At 41.1% G+C, this 14,420-nt stretch overlaps 1 protein-coding gene across 1 annotated transcript in view; it reads right to left on the bottom strand.

Annotated features, from left to right (window-relative positions):
* Nucleotides 1-1,863: 1,863 nt before the first annotated feature.
* VEGFD (vascular endothelial growth factor D) overlaps nucleotides 1,864-14,420 on the bottom strand; it is a 36,600-nt gene continuing 24,043 nt past the window's right edge. The window contains exons 3-7 of the mRNA XM_022562719.2: nucleotides 14,161-14,351; nucleotides 10,623-10,771; nucleotides 9,528-9,628; nucleotides 3,541-3,736; nucleotides 1,864-2,959 (exon numbers count right to left, since the gene is read on the bottom strand). Of these exons, the coding sequence (XP_022418427.1) occupies nucleotides 2,833-2,959; nucleotides 3,541-3,736; nucleotides 9,528-9,628; nucleotides 10,623-10,771; nucleotides 14,161-14,351 (764 nt within the window). The 3' untranslated portion in view covers nucleotides 1,864-2,832. The remainder of the gene's footprint in view (nucleotides 2,960-3,540; nucleotides 3,737-9,527; nucleotides 9,629-10,622; nucleotides 10,772-14,160; nucleotides 14,352-14,420) is intronic.

Here is a 14,420-nt window from a genome sequence, read left to right as displayed (position 1 = left end):
AGCTCACAATTTTCACCCAACTCTTCCTTTCCTTAAAAGTCTTAAAATGGATTATTTGTGTCATCTCCTTTATCAAGTATCTCAGGCAGTATTTTAATCTCATCCAACTCTGACCATTATACCATCCAATCTGTTTCCACCTCCAAAGGGTCTCCCACCACACTGCTGTAGTCACAGATTTACGATCTGTGCTGTACTATTAATGCATTTTCTGGCCTTGTGGCTTAGATAATCAGGGACATCATGCATCACTGGCATTTATTGTGTTTGCTTTAAGCTCTCGGGGCTTTCTCACATATTTTTATTTTGCAACACAATTTCGTGGGTTGAAAAATTGCAGCTCACGTTCCAAAGCTATTAGTATGACAAATATTCCTGTACGATGACCAGTGAACTCTAACAAGGCAATAGGCCAGTTCCGCCACCTCCACCCTAAGGACCCGCTCCATCCCAGCCGAGACCTAGCCTCAGGGAATCCAAGTCCAAGTCTCCTGGTGCTTAGAGATGGTTGGGGAGAAAACAGGGGGCCAGGTTTTGGAAGTGTAAAGCCGGATCTCGTATAGTTTTGTCCAGAATTCCCTATAACATCTCCATCTAAATGGCAATTGGGAAGCCAGAGCCACTAACTAAAATGTGGTTTGAGTCGGTTTTAGGGCAGATCCAGGAATCCAGTATAAGCCAAGAATTTTGCTCACAGTCATGCTTCTCTTTTGGCAGATAATCCCTTTAATATGTAAAGTACATTGTATTTTTCAAATTGTTTTCATTTATGGAGTGAAATGAACAACTCTGAGATACAGGGAGATGAGATTATCACTCATGCCTTTAGCAGGAGAGGAAACGAAGGCACCATAAGGTGGCTTGGCCTCATAATGCAATTAAGTGGCAGAGCCTGTCCTTCAACTCAAGTCTTTTCTCCTTGTCTGGGATTCGACCTCTCTTTTTAACCAATCAAGATGAGCAAAGTGACTCTAATTGAGCAGTGTCCCTTGGACCGTCTGCTGCCCCAGCTCTCAAGGGAACTTAACCAAATACTATTGAGAAGGAGAGAGTGGTAGAAACTGAATGAAGGGACAGAGCGAGAAGCTGAATGCTAATACATTTAAGAAACTAAGTTACCTGTGAGCCCTTTCAGAAGCCTGAGAATCAAACAGTACAACTAGAAGAAAGAAGGCCCATTGACATAAAGGTCATAAAGTGAGGACAAAAGGGACAGTGACAGGACAGGAGTGACTGGGCCAACACCAGTAAATGATGAGGCCATGGTAATGGCTGCACTGTGGGGACCGGTCCCAGGCAAGGTCAAGATCAGCTGTGTCCCCAGGGTAGGGGCTGAGAGCTAAGGCCAGGAAGGAAGCAGAGGGCCCAGAGCCACAGGCTCCGAGAGAGCTTCAGCAAAGGACGGGAGAACTTGGGAACTGCTTAGGAACCCTGAGAGAGGAAGGGCAGGGATTTGGGACAGGATCCAACCATTCTACCACTCGGCTCTAGGAGAAACAATACAGTTTTTTGCTATGTTTATCATTCTTTATCTCCTTATTATTGTACTGCTCCAGATGGTCTGGCCTGAGAAACCCGGGTTACACAAGTTTGATCAGGACACAGTTCCAATCGCAAAGAGGTCACAGAGTAGCGGGGAGATAACGTGAACATAACTATTTACAAAAGTGTGCAATAAATGTAATAGATTATGTGTGTATCTATCATCTATCTACCTACCTACCTACCTACCTATCTATGCAAGATGCTTGGGAGAGCATCAATTTTTAAGTTATTTGCTAAGTAACTTAGTTCTGCTAGAGCTGCTAAATTCCCTCTGTTTTACCAAACTTTTCAGTAAATCTACACCATCAACAAGTTATTTGTGGGAGTATTTGAGCGAAAAAGCAAAGGAAAAAGGCTTGTGCTCCCTTCCTGGGTAGCTGTGGAAAAGAGAGATGAATCATGAGGCCCTGAGAACTGAGATGTGAATAAGACTGATAGTTGAATAAGCGCAGAAACGTGGAGCTGGAGGTGGCCGGAAGAAATATACAGCCGCAAAGATGTCAGGGGCACCAGTGGGCTCTCCTCCATCAAGTCAAGTTCAACTGGGGGTCAAGTCAAGGTCAACTGAATCTCAAAGGAAAGACTGATGTCCAGCTGATTTGGGGGTCACATTTATTTAACCTCGTTTAGAACCTTAAACCTTCTGAGACCTATTCTTTCGGTTTCCCAAAAGTGGAGTCTAGTTTTCTTGTGTTCATGTCTCTCCCACACCTCGCACTTCTGAATTCCTTTCTCTCTGTAAAATATTTTTTTTAGCATAAAATTTAGAGCGGTAGCATATTCAATAACACACGAAATTCTCTGGCTTGAATGATGTGTTTATTTTCTTTAAATACACTTAAATGTGAAACAATAGACAGTAGTTTGGTAAACTCAAAACTACAAGCTGGACAGTAATCAGATAATCAGTGCTGATCATACAAATCAAAATCGGCATAAGAAAGAATCAGAATAATTCACAAGAGAGTTGCAATTAGCAAAGGACTCGAAGACTATGCGAACTGCCTCATCTGCTCTGAGTAATTAATCACATGGTACCTGTCATTCCACGATGATCAAACCTTTTTCACTCTCCATTCCTTGGTGTGCAGAGCACCTTCAGTTAGAAGACATCTGTCAGAGAGCCAGGGAATCCTCAGCTGGTGTTTAATGGAAGGTCCATCTGGATTCACCATAGTACTATGTAAAACGGATTTTTTTTCTAACACCTGGAACAGTGACAGCAACTTGGCAAAGCAGCATGCTGTTTAAAACGACAGGGATGGGGAACTGGGGATCAAGGCTGAATCAAGGATTTTCTCGATCGTGGAGCCCATGGGCGGCCCTTTGCTCCTTTGGAAAGCGGCAATGCTTTGGACATGCTGGTTTTCCATTTGCACAGGTTCTCATGTGAAAGGGGCATCTGTCCTCACAGCTGTTACAAAAGAAAATAAACATGAGAATTCAGAATCAAGGACTAAATTCCAAGGAAAAACTCTGATCTGATTTGATTACGTTTTCAAAGTAAATTTTCCAGATACATATTTGAAATGTCAATATAAAATCCTGGATGGTTACCCCACATGGTTTCAAAATCTATTAAAGCACAATTGCTAACTTCTAAGCGTTCTATTCATCAGTAAAGTTCTTGCTATATAAATCCAATGACATCCCCTTCCTCAAAGAAAAAAAGCAAACATATGTGGATATATATTGAGAGAGAGATTGAGCTAAAGAGTCAGCTGATCTGAAATAATAATTGTTGAAATTTCATCAACTTTAGATTTTGCTCAAGATCCATAAGCCAACAACAGTAGGCAGGATTTTCTTGACTTCACAATCAATCATCACTCTATATACTTATTCCGTAGTTGCCAAACCTCTGTTTTACTATCAAAAAGGGGGCTTGGCACTGAACAGTAAAACTGGCTTAATAAGGAATCCCACCAAATCGAAATGGTATTTACATTAAATGTCAATGGGCCAAATTTAGGCAAAAGTGCAAAAGCCATTCACCTGCAGGTGTCTGGGTGAAATGTCTTGTGCTTCTGGCAGCAGCTCTCCAGAGTTTCTCTGCACTCAATGCAACTGCAGTTTTCTGGGTGCTGGATGAGATCTCTGGGACATGGCGTTTTACAGACACACTCACAACGATCTTCATCAAACTTCATGTGTGGACTGCAGAGAGCCAGCTCCTGGAGATGAGCGTGATCTAAACAGAAAAAGTGTTGGTCAAAAAATACACCTCACACCTTCCAGGCTATGGGTAGAAACAGTGATGTATTTCCCCACCGCAGATCATAATACTAATATGAAGGATACAGCAGTGACAATGAACTTTGATTCCACAGACATCTGTCGGAAAACATGATCAGCTGAGAGAGGAGGGTATGAGAGGTTTTTGACACACTTAGCTGACCGATATTTCTTCTAGAAAATATACAAAACAACTGGATAACTACTACTCCATGTCCAATTCTGATCATCGAGTTGAAATTCATTGCAAAAAACAGAGGAGATAGAAACTTTGGAAGAACTTGACAATGTCACCTTGGCATTCTTGAAAGGCTGGGAGGAAAGTTAAGTGTTGAGTTTCTTCCCCAAATCTGCTTCTCTCCCAGTGTGCCTCACTTAGTGAATGGTGCCATCACTCTTGACTCACCCGCCATGTTGAATCTAATTAGCATGTCCACCCAGTTCTGCCTCCCTGAACTTATTCTTTTTCATCATCACTGCCACTGCCTCAATTAAGTCAGTACCTTGTACTTTTTGCGCAGATGGCACTCATTCACTTCACCACAAGTTTTACCCTTTCAATCCATTCTCCACAATATCAAATGCAAGTCTAATCATGTCACTCTGCTGCTTTATTTTTTTTAATTTATTTATTTTTGGCCGTGTTGGGTCTTTCGTTGCTGCACGCAGGCTTTCTCTAGTTGCTGTGAGCGGGGGCTACTCTTCGTTGTGGTGCGCGGGCTTCTCGTTGTGGTGGCTTCTCTTGCTGCGGAGCACAGGCTCTAGGCACGAGGGCTCAGTAGTTGTGGCTCGTGGGCTCTAAAGCGCAGGCTCAGTAGTTGTGGCGCACGGGCTTAGTTGCTCCGCGTCATGTAGGATCTTCCCGGACCAGGAATCAAACCCGTGTCCCCTGCATTGGCAGGCGGATTCTTAAGCACTGCGCCACCAGGGAAGTCCCTGCTCTACTGCTTTAATTACCTTAAAAGGTTCTCTCTTTCCCAATAAGAGTCAATTTCCCCGCCAAGACATAAGAGACCCTTCATGAGCTGGACCCTATTAACCTCCCAGACTCATCTTCTGTCTCTCTCTCATGTATCCTATGCTCCCCCATACCAAATTATAGTACTTTCAGTTCTCGTGATATGTCAGGGTCTCTCAACCCCATGCTTTTCGCCTTGTCGTTCCCTTCGCTAGTCATCCTTTCCCCCTGATACCTTTCCCAACTTCAAATTTAGTTAAGTGCCCTACCCTGTGCATATTTCCATTCTGTCCTTTCTGGTACTGCTTACATTTGTCTGTTTATTTCTCTGTTTCCTCTGTTAATGAAAAACTCCTAAAGGTTACAGGGATCAGGTCTCATCGTTCTGGCATAAAATAGGCACTTGATAAACATTTGCTGAGTTTATTTGTTGTAATAAAAGGGTCCTGAAGCAGGCCGATATGTGGAGATTCTGAAGAATCCCATCTAGCATTCCAAGACATTGGGTTAAGGCATATGGTCTTGCCAATATCTGGCCATTAATGATATATTAAAATGGCAGTCTCATGTCATCCAATCTCATAGTCTTAACTGCTCTGTGACTGATGATCTTTGAGGGCTCATGTGGAATGGGTATTGAAAGGCTAGGTCTGAGGATCCTCCATTCTGAATTGTGTGAAGAGGAAGAAGGTAAGCTTTGTAAGCCATATGCAGATGCCAGATGTCACTTTGGGGCAAGACGAGACTAGACAGAAGCTCCTAAAAGATTTGCGTGGATCACTAGGTGGCAGTAGAGATTCACTTAGAACACTTCAGGCTGTCCCAACTCCATTCTTAGAGCCGTGGTTTAGGGAAACACAGTCTACCGGGTATTTGCTGAACTTCAGCAAGGTAGTTGGCAGTGGCTGACCTCAATCCTTAAAGATAAGTTGAAAGTGACAGAGAATGGATGTAGGAGAGCTGAGTGAAGCGGTAACTAGCTAAGGGTGATACCCCATGTATTGTGTATCAATTTCAATCCTAGGGAAGTTGATGATGGGATACCAACGTGTTAGGTCCTCAGCCTTGTTCCATTTATCATTTTAAATCAATAAACTGATGGAATTTTTCAAAGTAAATTCTTGATTTTGTGGGTATCTTGAAGAATTTAAAATCCAGAATCAGGACTCCCTAATTTTTTTTCTTTTTTTGGTATTGTTAGTTTTCTTGTTTGTTTGTTTTTTAAAACACTTTAGAGCAATGGCCTGAATCTAACAAGATGAAATTAAATTGGACTTGGATTCACTAACTCACATATGCTCATCCAGGGAAGAGAAGTTATTGTAGAAAAGGCAGCTGGCTTAATAGCCACGTGTGTGGGAAGAAAAAGTATTTAGTGAACAGTAAGCTCAACATATGTCATCATTTTGATGAAGCCACTGGCGAAGTGACCATGAACTTGGCCCACATTAACTGAGCTGCAAGAGATGAAAATGAGAAGTGATCAGAAGTGATCCAGGCTACCCCATGCCTCTCACTTCCATCATCGTCACAACTTCCTAAAAGGTCCCCTTCCTCCTTGCCTGCCCCAGGCCAACCCATCCTCTTGTACACTGTCACTCGGTTGATTTTGTTAAAATTCTAACTGGTGCTGTCACTGTCCACTTAAACCAGTTGAGTGGTTTCCTTTTGCGTTTAGCATCACATCCAAGCTCTGGGACACGCTTTACAAGGGTCCCCTGTGAACCTCTCCAGCTTCCTCTCTCACATCTACCCAGCCCCCTCCTGTAACGTCCCCACCATGCTGACCGTCTTCCAGCAGCCTGACGCGCTGCGGTCTTTCACTTCCAGCCCTGAGCGCTCATTTTTCCCTGGCTCAGAGCACTCCTCTCTTTCTCCACTACTCTTCCCGCCCTCAACACACATGGGCGCCGGCTAAGTCCCTCCCCAGGAATTACCTTCAGCAGAAAGAAGCTGCCTCACCCAAGGTTATATCCCCTCTCTGAGGCAGCCCATATCCAGTGACGAATCCATAGGGCCCAGCCCCTTTGCCTCAATTTGAGGCATCCCCCCCACGGGCTGTCCCAGTTTCAGCTCCCCACAGGCTTGGCTAATGCCTCTCAGCAACTGCAACACGGTTCAACTTCTCCCTCTGCCCAGTCCTGCCCCCGACCCTTCACCTTTGAAAGCAGTCCTGCATGTAAAGCTCCAAAGTACAAATCTCTCTCCCAGGAGCTGTGTACCAGAAAAAGCTTGATTAGAACAGCCTTTAAGTTCTATGTATAGAGCTTTCCACGATAACTTTCTTTTTAAAAAAATTTTTATTGGAGAATAGTTGATTTACAATGTTGTGTTAGTTTCAGGTGTACAGCAAAGTGAATCAGTTATACCTATGCCTATATCTACTCTTTTTTAGATTCTTCTTCCACAGAGGTCATTACAGAGTATTGAGTAGAGTTCCCTGTGCTGCACAGTAGGTCCTTATTAGTTATCTATTTTATGTATAATACTGTGTATATGCCAATCCCAATCTCCCAATTTATCCCTCCCCCGCTTCCCCCTTGGTAACCGTAAGTTTGTTTTATACATTTGTGACTCTATTTCTGTTTTGTAAATAAGTTCATCTGTACCATTTTTTGGATTCCACACAATAACTTTCTAACACAGTTTAAAAATGGGTCACATGGAGAAAGAATTAGATTGGTTTTACATGGTTCTATAGGGTAAAGCTGAACTAACAAGTTGATGCTCTAGAGCTGGGCTGTCCAACATGCTGGCTACGGGCCAGAATGAGCATGAAATGGCAAGTGTGAACTGAGATGTGCTCTAAGTGTAAGATACACACTGGATTTCAAAGACTTAGCACAAAGAATGAAGGGTATATCCTTGATAAATTTTATATTGCCTGCATGTTGAAATGAGAGTATTTTTTATATATTAGATTAAGTAAAACATTAAAATTAATTTCATCTGTTTCTTTTAACCTTTTTAATGTGAGTACTATAAAATGTAAGTTGCATATGTGACTCTCACTGTAATTCCACTGGACAGCACTCTTCTAGACAGAGAGAGAGACAGATTCAGGTTCAACATAGTTTATTAGCAACAAGAGTGTGCCCAGTGTAACTGGGATGCCTCAGTGGGTTTGTCAAGTTTCCCCATGACTGATGCATTTTCTAGCAGAGGATGGCTGAAGACTTGGGGGGAAGGATGTACATGACATTCTAGACTGGCATGGGCATTTACAGAGTTACTGTATGACCCAGCAATCCCATTCCTGGGCATATATCCAGAAAAGACGAAAACTCTAATTTGAGAAGGTACATGCACCCCAATGTTAGCACTACTTACAATAGGCAGGACATGGAAGCGACCTAAACGTCCATCAACAGAGAAATGGATAAAGAAGATGGGGCACATGTATACAATGGAATACTACTCAGTCATAAAAAGAGAATGAAATAACGCCATTTGCAGCAACATGGATGGACCCAGAGATGATCATACTCAGTGAAGTAAGTCAGAGAAAGACAAATATCATATGATATCACTTATATGTGGAATCTAAAAAAATGATACAAAGGAGCTTATTTGCACAACAGAAATAGACTCACAGACATAGAAAACAAACTTATGGTTACCAAAAGGAAAGGGGGGAGAGGATAAATTAGGAGTTTCGGATTAACATAAACACACTACTATATATAAAATAGATAAACAACAAGGACTTACTGTATAGCACAGGGAACTATATTCAATAACTTATAATGGAAAATAATCTGAAAACGAATATATATATAAAACTGAATCACTTTGCTCTATACCTGAAACACCGTAAGTCAACTATACTTCAATTTTTAAAAAAGATCTGCATGGGCATTTAAACTACATGAACTTTAAGATTCCCCCAAACCCTGGGCTGAGCTTTCATGAAAACACTTGGAAGCTGAGAGACTGAAGCACAGGGAGTAGCTTGTTATTTACAGTTTCTAGGACAGATTCCTTAGAGCTTAATCCTTACTAATCTTGCTTGTAGATCATAGTTGGAAACAAGCAAGGTTCAAATTGCATGATTCCTTACTATCTTTACAGTGGAATCACGTCAAGTTCTCTCAGAAGTCAATAAAAACTGGATTCACTTTCAGCCAGATGTTCATAATCAAAAATCAGAGCATTGTGAGTTATGGGCAGTGACGAGAGCCTAGCTCATCTGGTTCCCAACTCCCCTGAGCCCAACAGCTGTGTTTTGCTTTTACTTTGCCCTCGTTTCAGAAGAAGTCTTCTCTTATTCCCCATTTTTTTCAAATTATTGGCATGTTTTCACATGACACATTTGAAAGAAACCAACACGTCCAAAATGACCTTACATTCCTGTAGGACTTTTATATAAATAACTCAGTAAAATGTGGTTGACTCGTGTTTCATTCTGAAGTGGCTTTCATTAAAGTTTATCATCCCCTTTCAAATTCAACGTTTTGGGATGCTCTAATCATTTGGGTCTTTAAGATTAAAAAGCAGCATGATGCATTGGTAGACTTACTATATAATTATAGCACAGAGGTCTCTGGAATCTCACTGCTTCTACCACTCTTAGCTGTGTGTCTAGAAAGTTACTAGACATTTTGGTGTGTCCATTTTGTAATTGTAAAAAAAAAAAAAGGGATACTAATCATACATTATAGGATTATTGGTAGGATTAAATGAGTTGATACATATAAAAGGCTTACAAGATCGCTTGGTCAATAAATACTAGCTGCTATTGTTGTTATTATTATTATTACTATTATCATTTCACCACTGCTATGATTACCTTCCATTCCGGCGAGTGGATTCTCCTCCTGTAAAACACATTTACATTTGTTGCTGTCCCAGAGCATGTCAATAGGACAGAGTTTCTTGGAATGGGAACAGCTAGGAGGAGAAAACAATAAATCAGATTTTAAAGCTTTCGAGAGTAGTCATACCTTTGGGACATTTTTAAAGAAACGTTGAATACATTTCTGAGTGGAGAACCGTGAAGATTTTTAAGGAGCTTAATTCATATTTATGAACAGCATGTTATTAGATAGTAATTCTGTAATTACAAATATTCTCTGTGGAAACGTTTGGAAACCAAACTGTAATTTTGGAAAGGTATAATCTTTTTAAGAGGATTGGTGTTAAAAACTATGTAAATTAGCTGTCAACAGAGCTTATTTATCCCAAGTGAATAGTGTTCTAACATAGCTCCTGAGCATTATGTCTGTAAAACGGAGATAAGAACATTGGCCAGGACAGCAGGAAAATCTTGAGGATAAATGTTCCTTTATTACGAGCTTTCTTTTCTACTTGGCACTCACACAGTGCGTTTACTCCTTTACTTGTGCAAGATCTAAGTATCCAACTTAATTACTTTGTATTTTTATTCAAGAGTTGTGATTTGCCCTTTGTTTCTCTGTAGTGAATTCTTTTTCCCCAAATCAATGATTATCGTTGATTTCAGAACACTTGAGGGTGTCATAATTTGTCTCATAAAGAATCACAAAATACTCACAAAATGTATAGTCAAATTAAATTTAAGTCATTTTTCATTTAAAATAATATTTCCCATTTGGTCAACTTAAGAGGAAGGCTTAAGAAACTACCAGAATCAGATGCACGTAGTTGTGCTTATTAAGAACAAACGTGCCCACAGCTTGACGTGCTGAGTTCAAAACCACTGAACTTTCTGATCCTACTGCAATATACATGTAACACCTCATAAAAAATATACTTGCCAAACAGTTATTACCCGTAGATCTGTGTTAGAACCTAAAAGACAAAGAGCTTGAAGAGAGAGCGATGACTCTGTAATTCATGAACTATGCTCCACACACAGCTTTAGCCAAGGCAAGAACAAGCATAAAGAAGTGTAAGAAATGCTTACCGATCTTCTTCGGGGATCTGGATGGATCTTCTAATAATCGAGTACGGATGGCGGGGAGCTGCTGGCAAGCACTTACAACCTGTATGGTTGGCAACTTTAACAGGCACTAATTCAGGTACTGATGTCAAAGGTACTGATATCTCAAAGAGCTAGAGCAGAGAAAGAGAACTATAATACATATTTTAAAAAATAAGAATAATTTCTACAGTCTGCATTTTTGCCTTTGTCCCTTACGGTAATGACTTTAGCAAAGTCGTCCATTAAGAATACACTACCAAACGTAAGGTAGATAGCTAGTGGGAAGCAGCCGCATAGCACAGGGAGATCAGCTCGGTGCTTTGTGACCACCTAGAGGGGTGGGAGAGGGAGGGTGGGAGGGAGGGAGACGCACGAGGGAAGAGATATGGGAACATATGTATATGTATAACTGATTCACTTTGTTATAAAGCAGAAACTAACACACCACTGTAAATCAATTATACTCCAATAAAGATGTTAAAAAAAATAGAGCTAATATGCAAACTATTATATATAGGATGGATAAACAACAAGGTCTTACTGTATAGCACAGGGAACTATATTCAATGACCTGTAATAAACCATAATGGAAAAGAATATGAAGAAGAATATATATGTGTATAACTGAGTCACTTTGCTGTACAACCGAAATTAACACAACATTGTAAATCAGCTATACTTCAATAAAATTAAAAAAAAAAAAACAGAACTAATAAGGCTAAGGGCTGGCATGAAGGAAAGAATTCTGGGCTGGGTGTCAGAAGACCAGGGCCTTAACCACCTTTATCAAGTATTTAAGTTTTCTCAAATCTCTGAAATTTTTGGTGTCCCTAGAACGCTTGTAAAATGGTGACCTTGTAAAATGGTAACCTTGTAAAATGTTCCCTGCTCTTGCTTTAAGTCTGAGTGTGAACTGTAAGGATTAAATGAAATTATAGCTATGAAGTTTCTTTGCAACCATGGTGAACAGATTACTGTTCAAAACCATTTACTTATCTCTTCCCATGCCATCTCCATTGGAGGAATATAGTTTTCTGTTCCTTGACTTTGGACTTGGCCATGTGACTTGCTTTGGTTGACAGGACATTAGCAGACATGACACAAGCACAGACTTGAACTGTGCGTGCATGCATCTGCTCTAGCCATGTGAAGAGCATGATCTGGCAGGCTTGCTGGTCTAAGGGATACGAGACACAGGGACCACACCTGGACTCAACCTGCACCTTGCCACCAAGCCCAACTGAGCCCACTCTACACTAAAGGAATCTCAGATATATGAATGAGAAAAAGCCATCATTGTTTGAAGCCACTAAGTTTTAGGGTGTTTATTATGCAGCATTATATAGTAATAACTGACTGATACAAGACCATCAAGCCCAAACAATGATAGGTAACATGAATATCATTCTATGCTTCTATATGCTAGCCCCTGCTGTAAACACTTTTATATTAATTCATTTACCTTTGTAACAACATTATAGGGAGGGTTTTTTAAATTACCCCCCTCCAACTCTACAGGGGAAGAAACAGATTACAGAGAGGTTATATAACTTGCCTAAGGCCATATAACTATTGATCGGAAGAGTGGGGATTTGAACCCAGGCAGTCTACTCTAGAGCTAGAGGGGATATTCTTAAGAATATGCCTTATTACTTTTTGCAATGACATTGCTGTGACCAGAGGAAGCAAGATGGGATCTCCACAAGTAAAATTTACTTGCTGAGAATATCAGTTGCTTTGTTTCTAGAGAGGCTCTCTGATGTATGGATGCATTTCAACTTGATTTTAATGCTCTGTCCATTCAATCAGCATTCCATGTAGTCCTTACTACATAGAGTCTTCATTTTATTCACTTAGTTTCTAAGATGTATTTCACTGAACAGTCCATAACTTTGGGATGAGAGGTAGTTTTTCTTTAAAAAAAAACCACTATTACAATGTTCAAATATGCATATTTGGAAAGAAAAACTGCTATACATTTACACTTAAGCACATTCTTTAAAACTACTCATTTGTTGAGGACAGCAGTCAAAATACTCAATTATCCATTGTTAAGTGCAAGCAATCCATTAAAGTTGTGTTTAGCCTGACCTTTTTATATGTAATGGCACTTCCATGAGTCTAAGTAAGCGGGTGTTTTTAAGAGTGTTTATTTTGCATGAACTTCATCTTCTTGCGAAATTTTTCAGCTATACTCTAGGGTATAACACGGTCATGAACTAAAGTCTCTTACGTTATGCAAGCTTTGTTTCCACTCACAGTTGATGCTTAGCCATACTTATGTCATTTTTTCCCCTGACTGTCAAACAGCAGAGGTCAGAATTTTTACAAGTTCCAAGATTCTCTAAAAGAATTTAGAAAAAGAAACTTCAGTTTAAGGGATATTTTAAGTAGGGGGGAAAATTAAGGATAAGTTAACCTAGTATCAAACAAATCAGGATTCCATTCTTTCCATCCAATTAAGATAATTACCTAACATGGGTATATTCAGTGCATGGCTAATTTTATTGTGCTACCTCTTTTCACAATCATGAGGCTAGATTGTAGAGGCAAATGTGACAATTAAATGAATATACCAATATGCGTGAGGAATTTGCGACACAGAACCAAAAGGAATGTAGTTTGACTTACAGCTTTTTAATGTTTTGCTAAGTTTGTTATTACTGCTCTTCTATGCCACGTTTATTACATTTCCCAACAATATGGTAGCGACAGAATCAAAAACTTATCTACTGAGCAAAAGGAATTTTATAAGATGGAGAGGGAAGAATTATTTCTTTCATGGGGACTGGAGGATTATTTTCAAAGGTCTTTTGTGCTAGGTATTTTCCATCTGCGCCTCCGGAGACGCCATCCTCTTTCCTTCCTTCCCCACTGGGCTGTATCCCAGGATGCTGACCTCCATGGAATGCATCCATAGGCCCTCTTGCCCCCCACCCACTTGCCGGGCTAAGGGCTGGCAGGGGCTGCCCCTCCTCCAGCCAGTCCTGCAGCCCGCTTCTCCATTTCCTCTCTCGGTTCCCATAACCGCTCCATCCTCTTGCCTCTTCAGTCTAAGGGTGGGAACAGTTCTCCCTTTCTGCCAGCTCTGGGTACTTCACCAGCCCTTTCTCCTTCCCCCACCCTTCACTGAACTCTTCTCAATCACTCCATTCGAACAACACGGAACCTAATGAATACACAAGTCAGTGGGGCTATCTTCCTTCCTTTAAACGTCTGTTCTAGTAACTTCCATATGATTTTCTGATCCTTGACATTATAGCATCAGAGAGACAGCAAATGACAAGGGTCCAGGCTTTGGAGTCAACCTGGATTTGAATCCCAGCTCTGCCACAAGCTACCTCTTTGAGCCTCCATTTCCTCATCTATAAAGAAAGATGATAAGCTACCCATTTAGCTTATCTCAGGGTTCAATGAGATGACACACATAAAGCATTGAGACAGCGCTTGGCAATCAGCTGAGCTGTAGCTGTTGACACTATCAGCGTCAGGGCTCCGGAGAGGGCTGATGTCCTCATACCTGTTTGGAAACGTACGAGGTGCTGGTGTTGACACAGACGAGGCTCTCTTCATTGCAGCAGCCGCCACACCGGAACACGTTCACGCAGGGGGGCTTGAAGAACGTGTCAGTGCTTCTCCCCAGCTCTCCGGCCACCTCCACGCACGTCTCTCGAGGGCTGCACTGCGTCCTTTGCCATTCCTCATCTATAACTGCGGAGAGGCAGCTCGTTGGGCCAGTGGAACAAAGGGCCCTGACATGCCCACGTGTGCCAGGGTTAC

Source organism: Delphinapterus leucas, chromosome X, assembly GCF_059928025.1.
Source record: "Delphinapterus leucas isolate spDelLeu-1000000601 "Yukka" chromosome X, BTC_Dleu_Yukka2, whole genome shotgun sequence".
NCBI classification, from domain to species: Eukaryota; Metazoa; Chordata; class Mammalia; order Artiodactyla; family Monodontidae; genus Delphinapterus; species Delphinapterus leucas.
The sequence above is the reverse complement of the archived record's forward strand: the minus strand, read 5'-3'. Positions and strand labels throughout refer to the sequence as shown.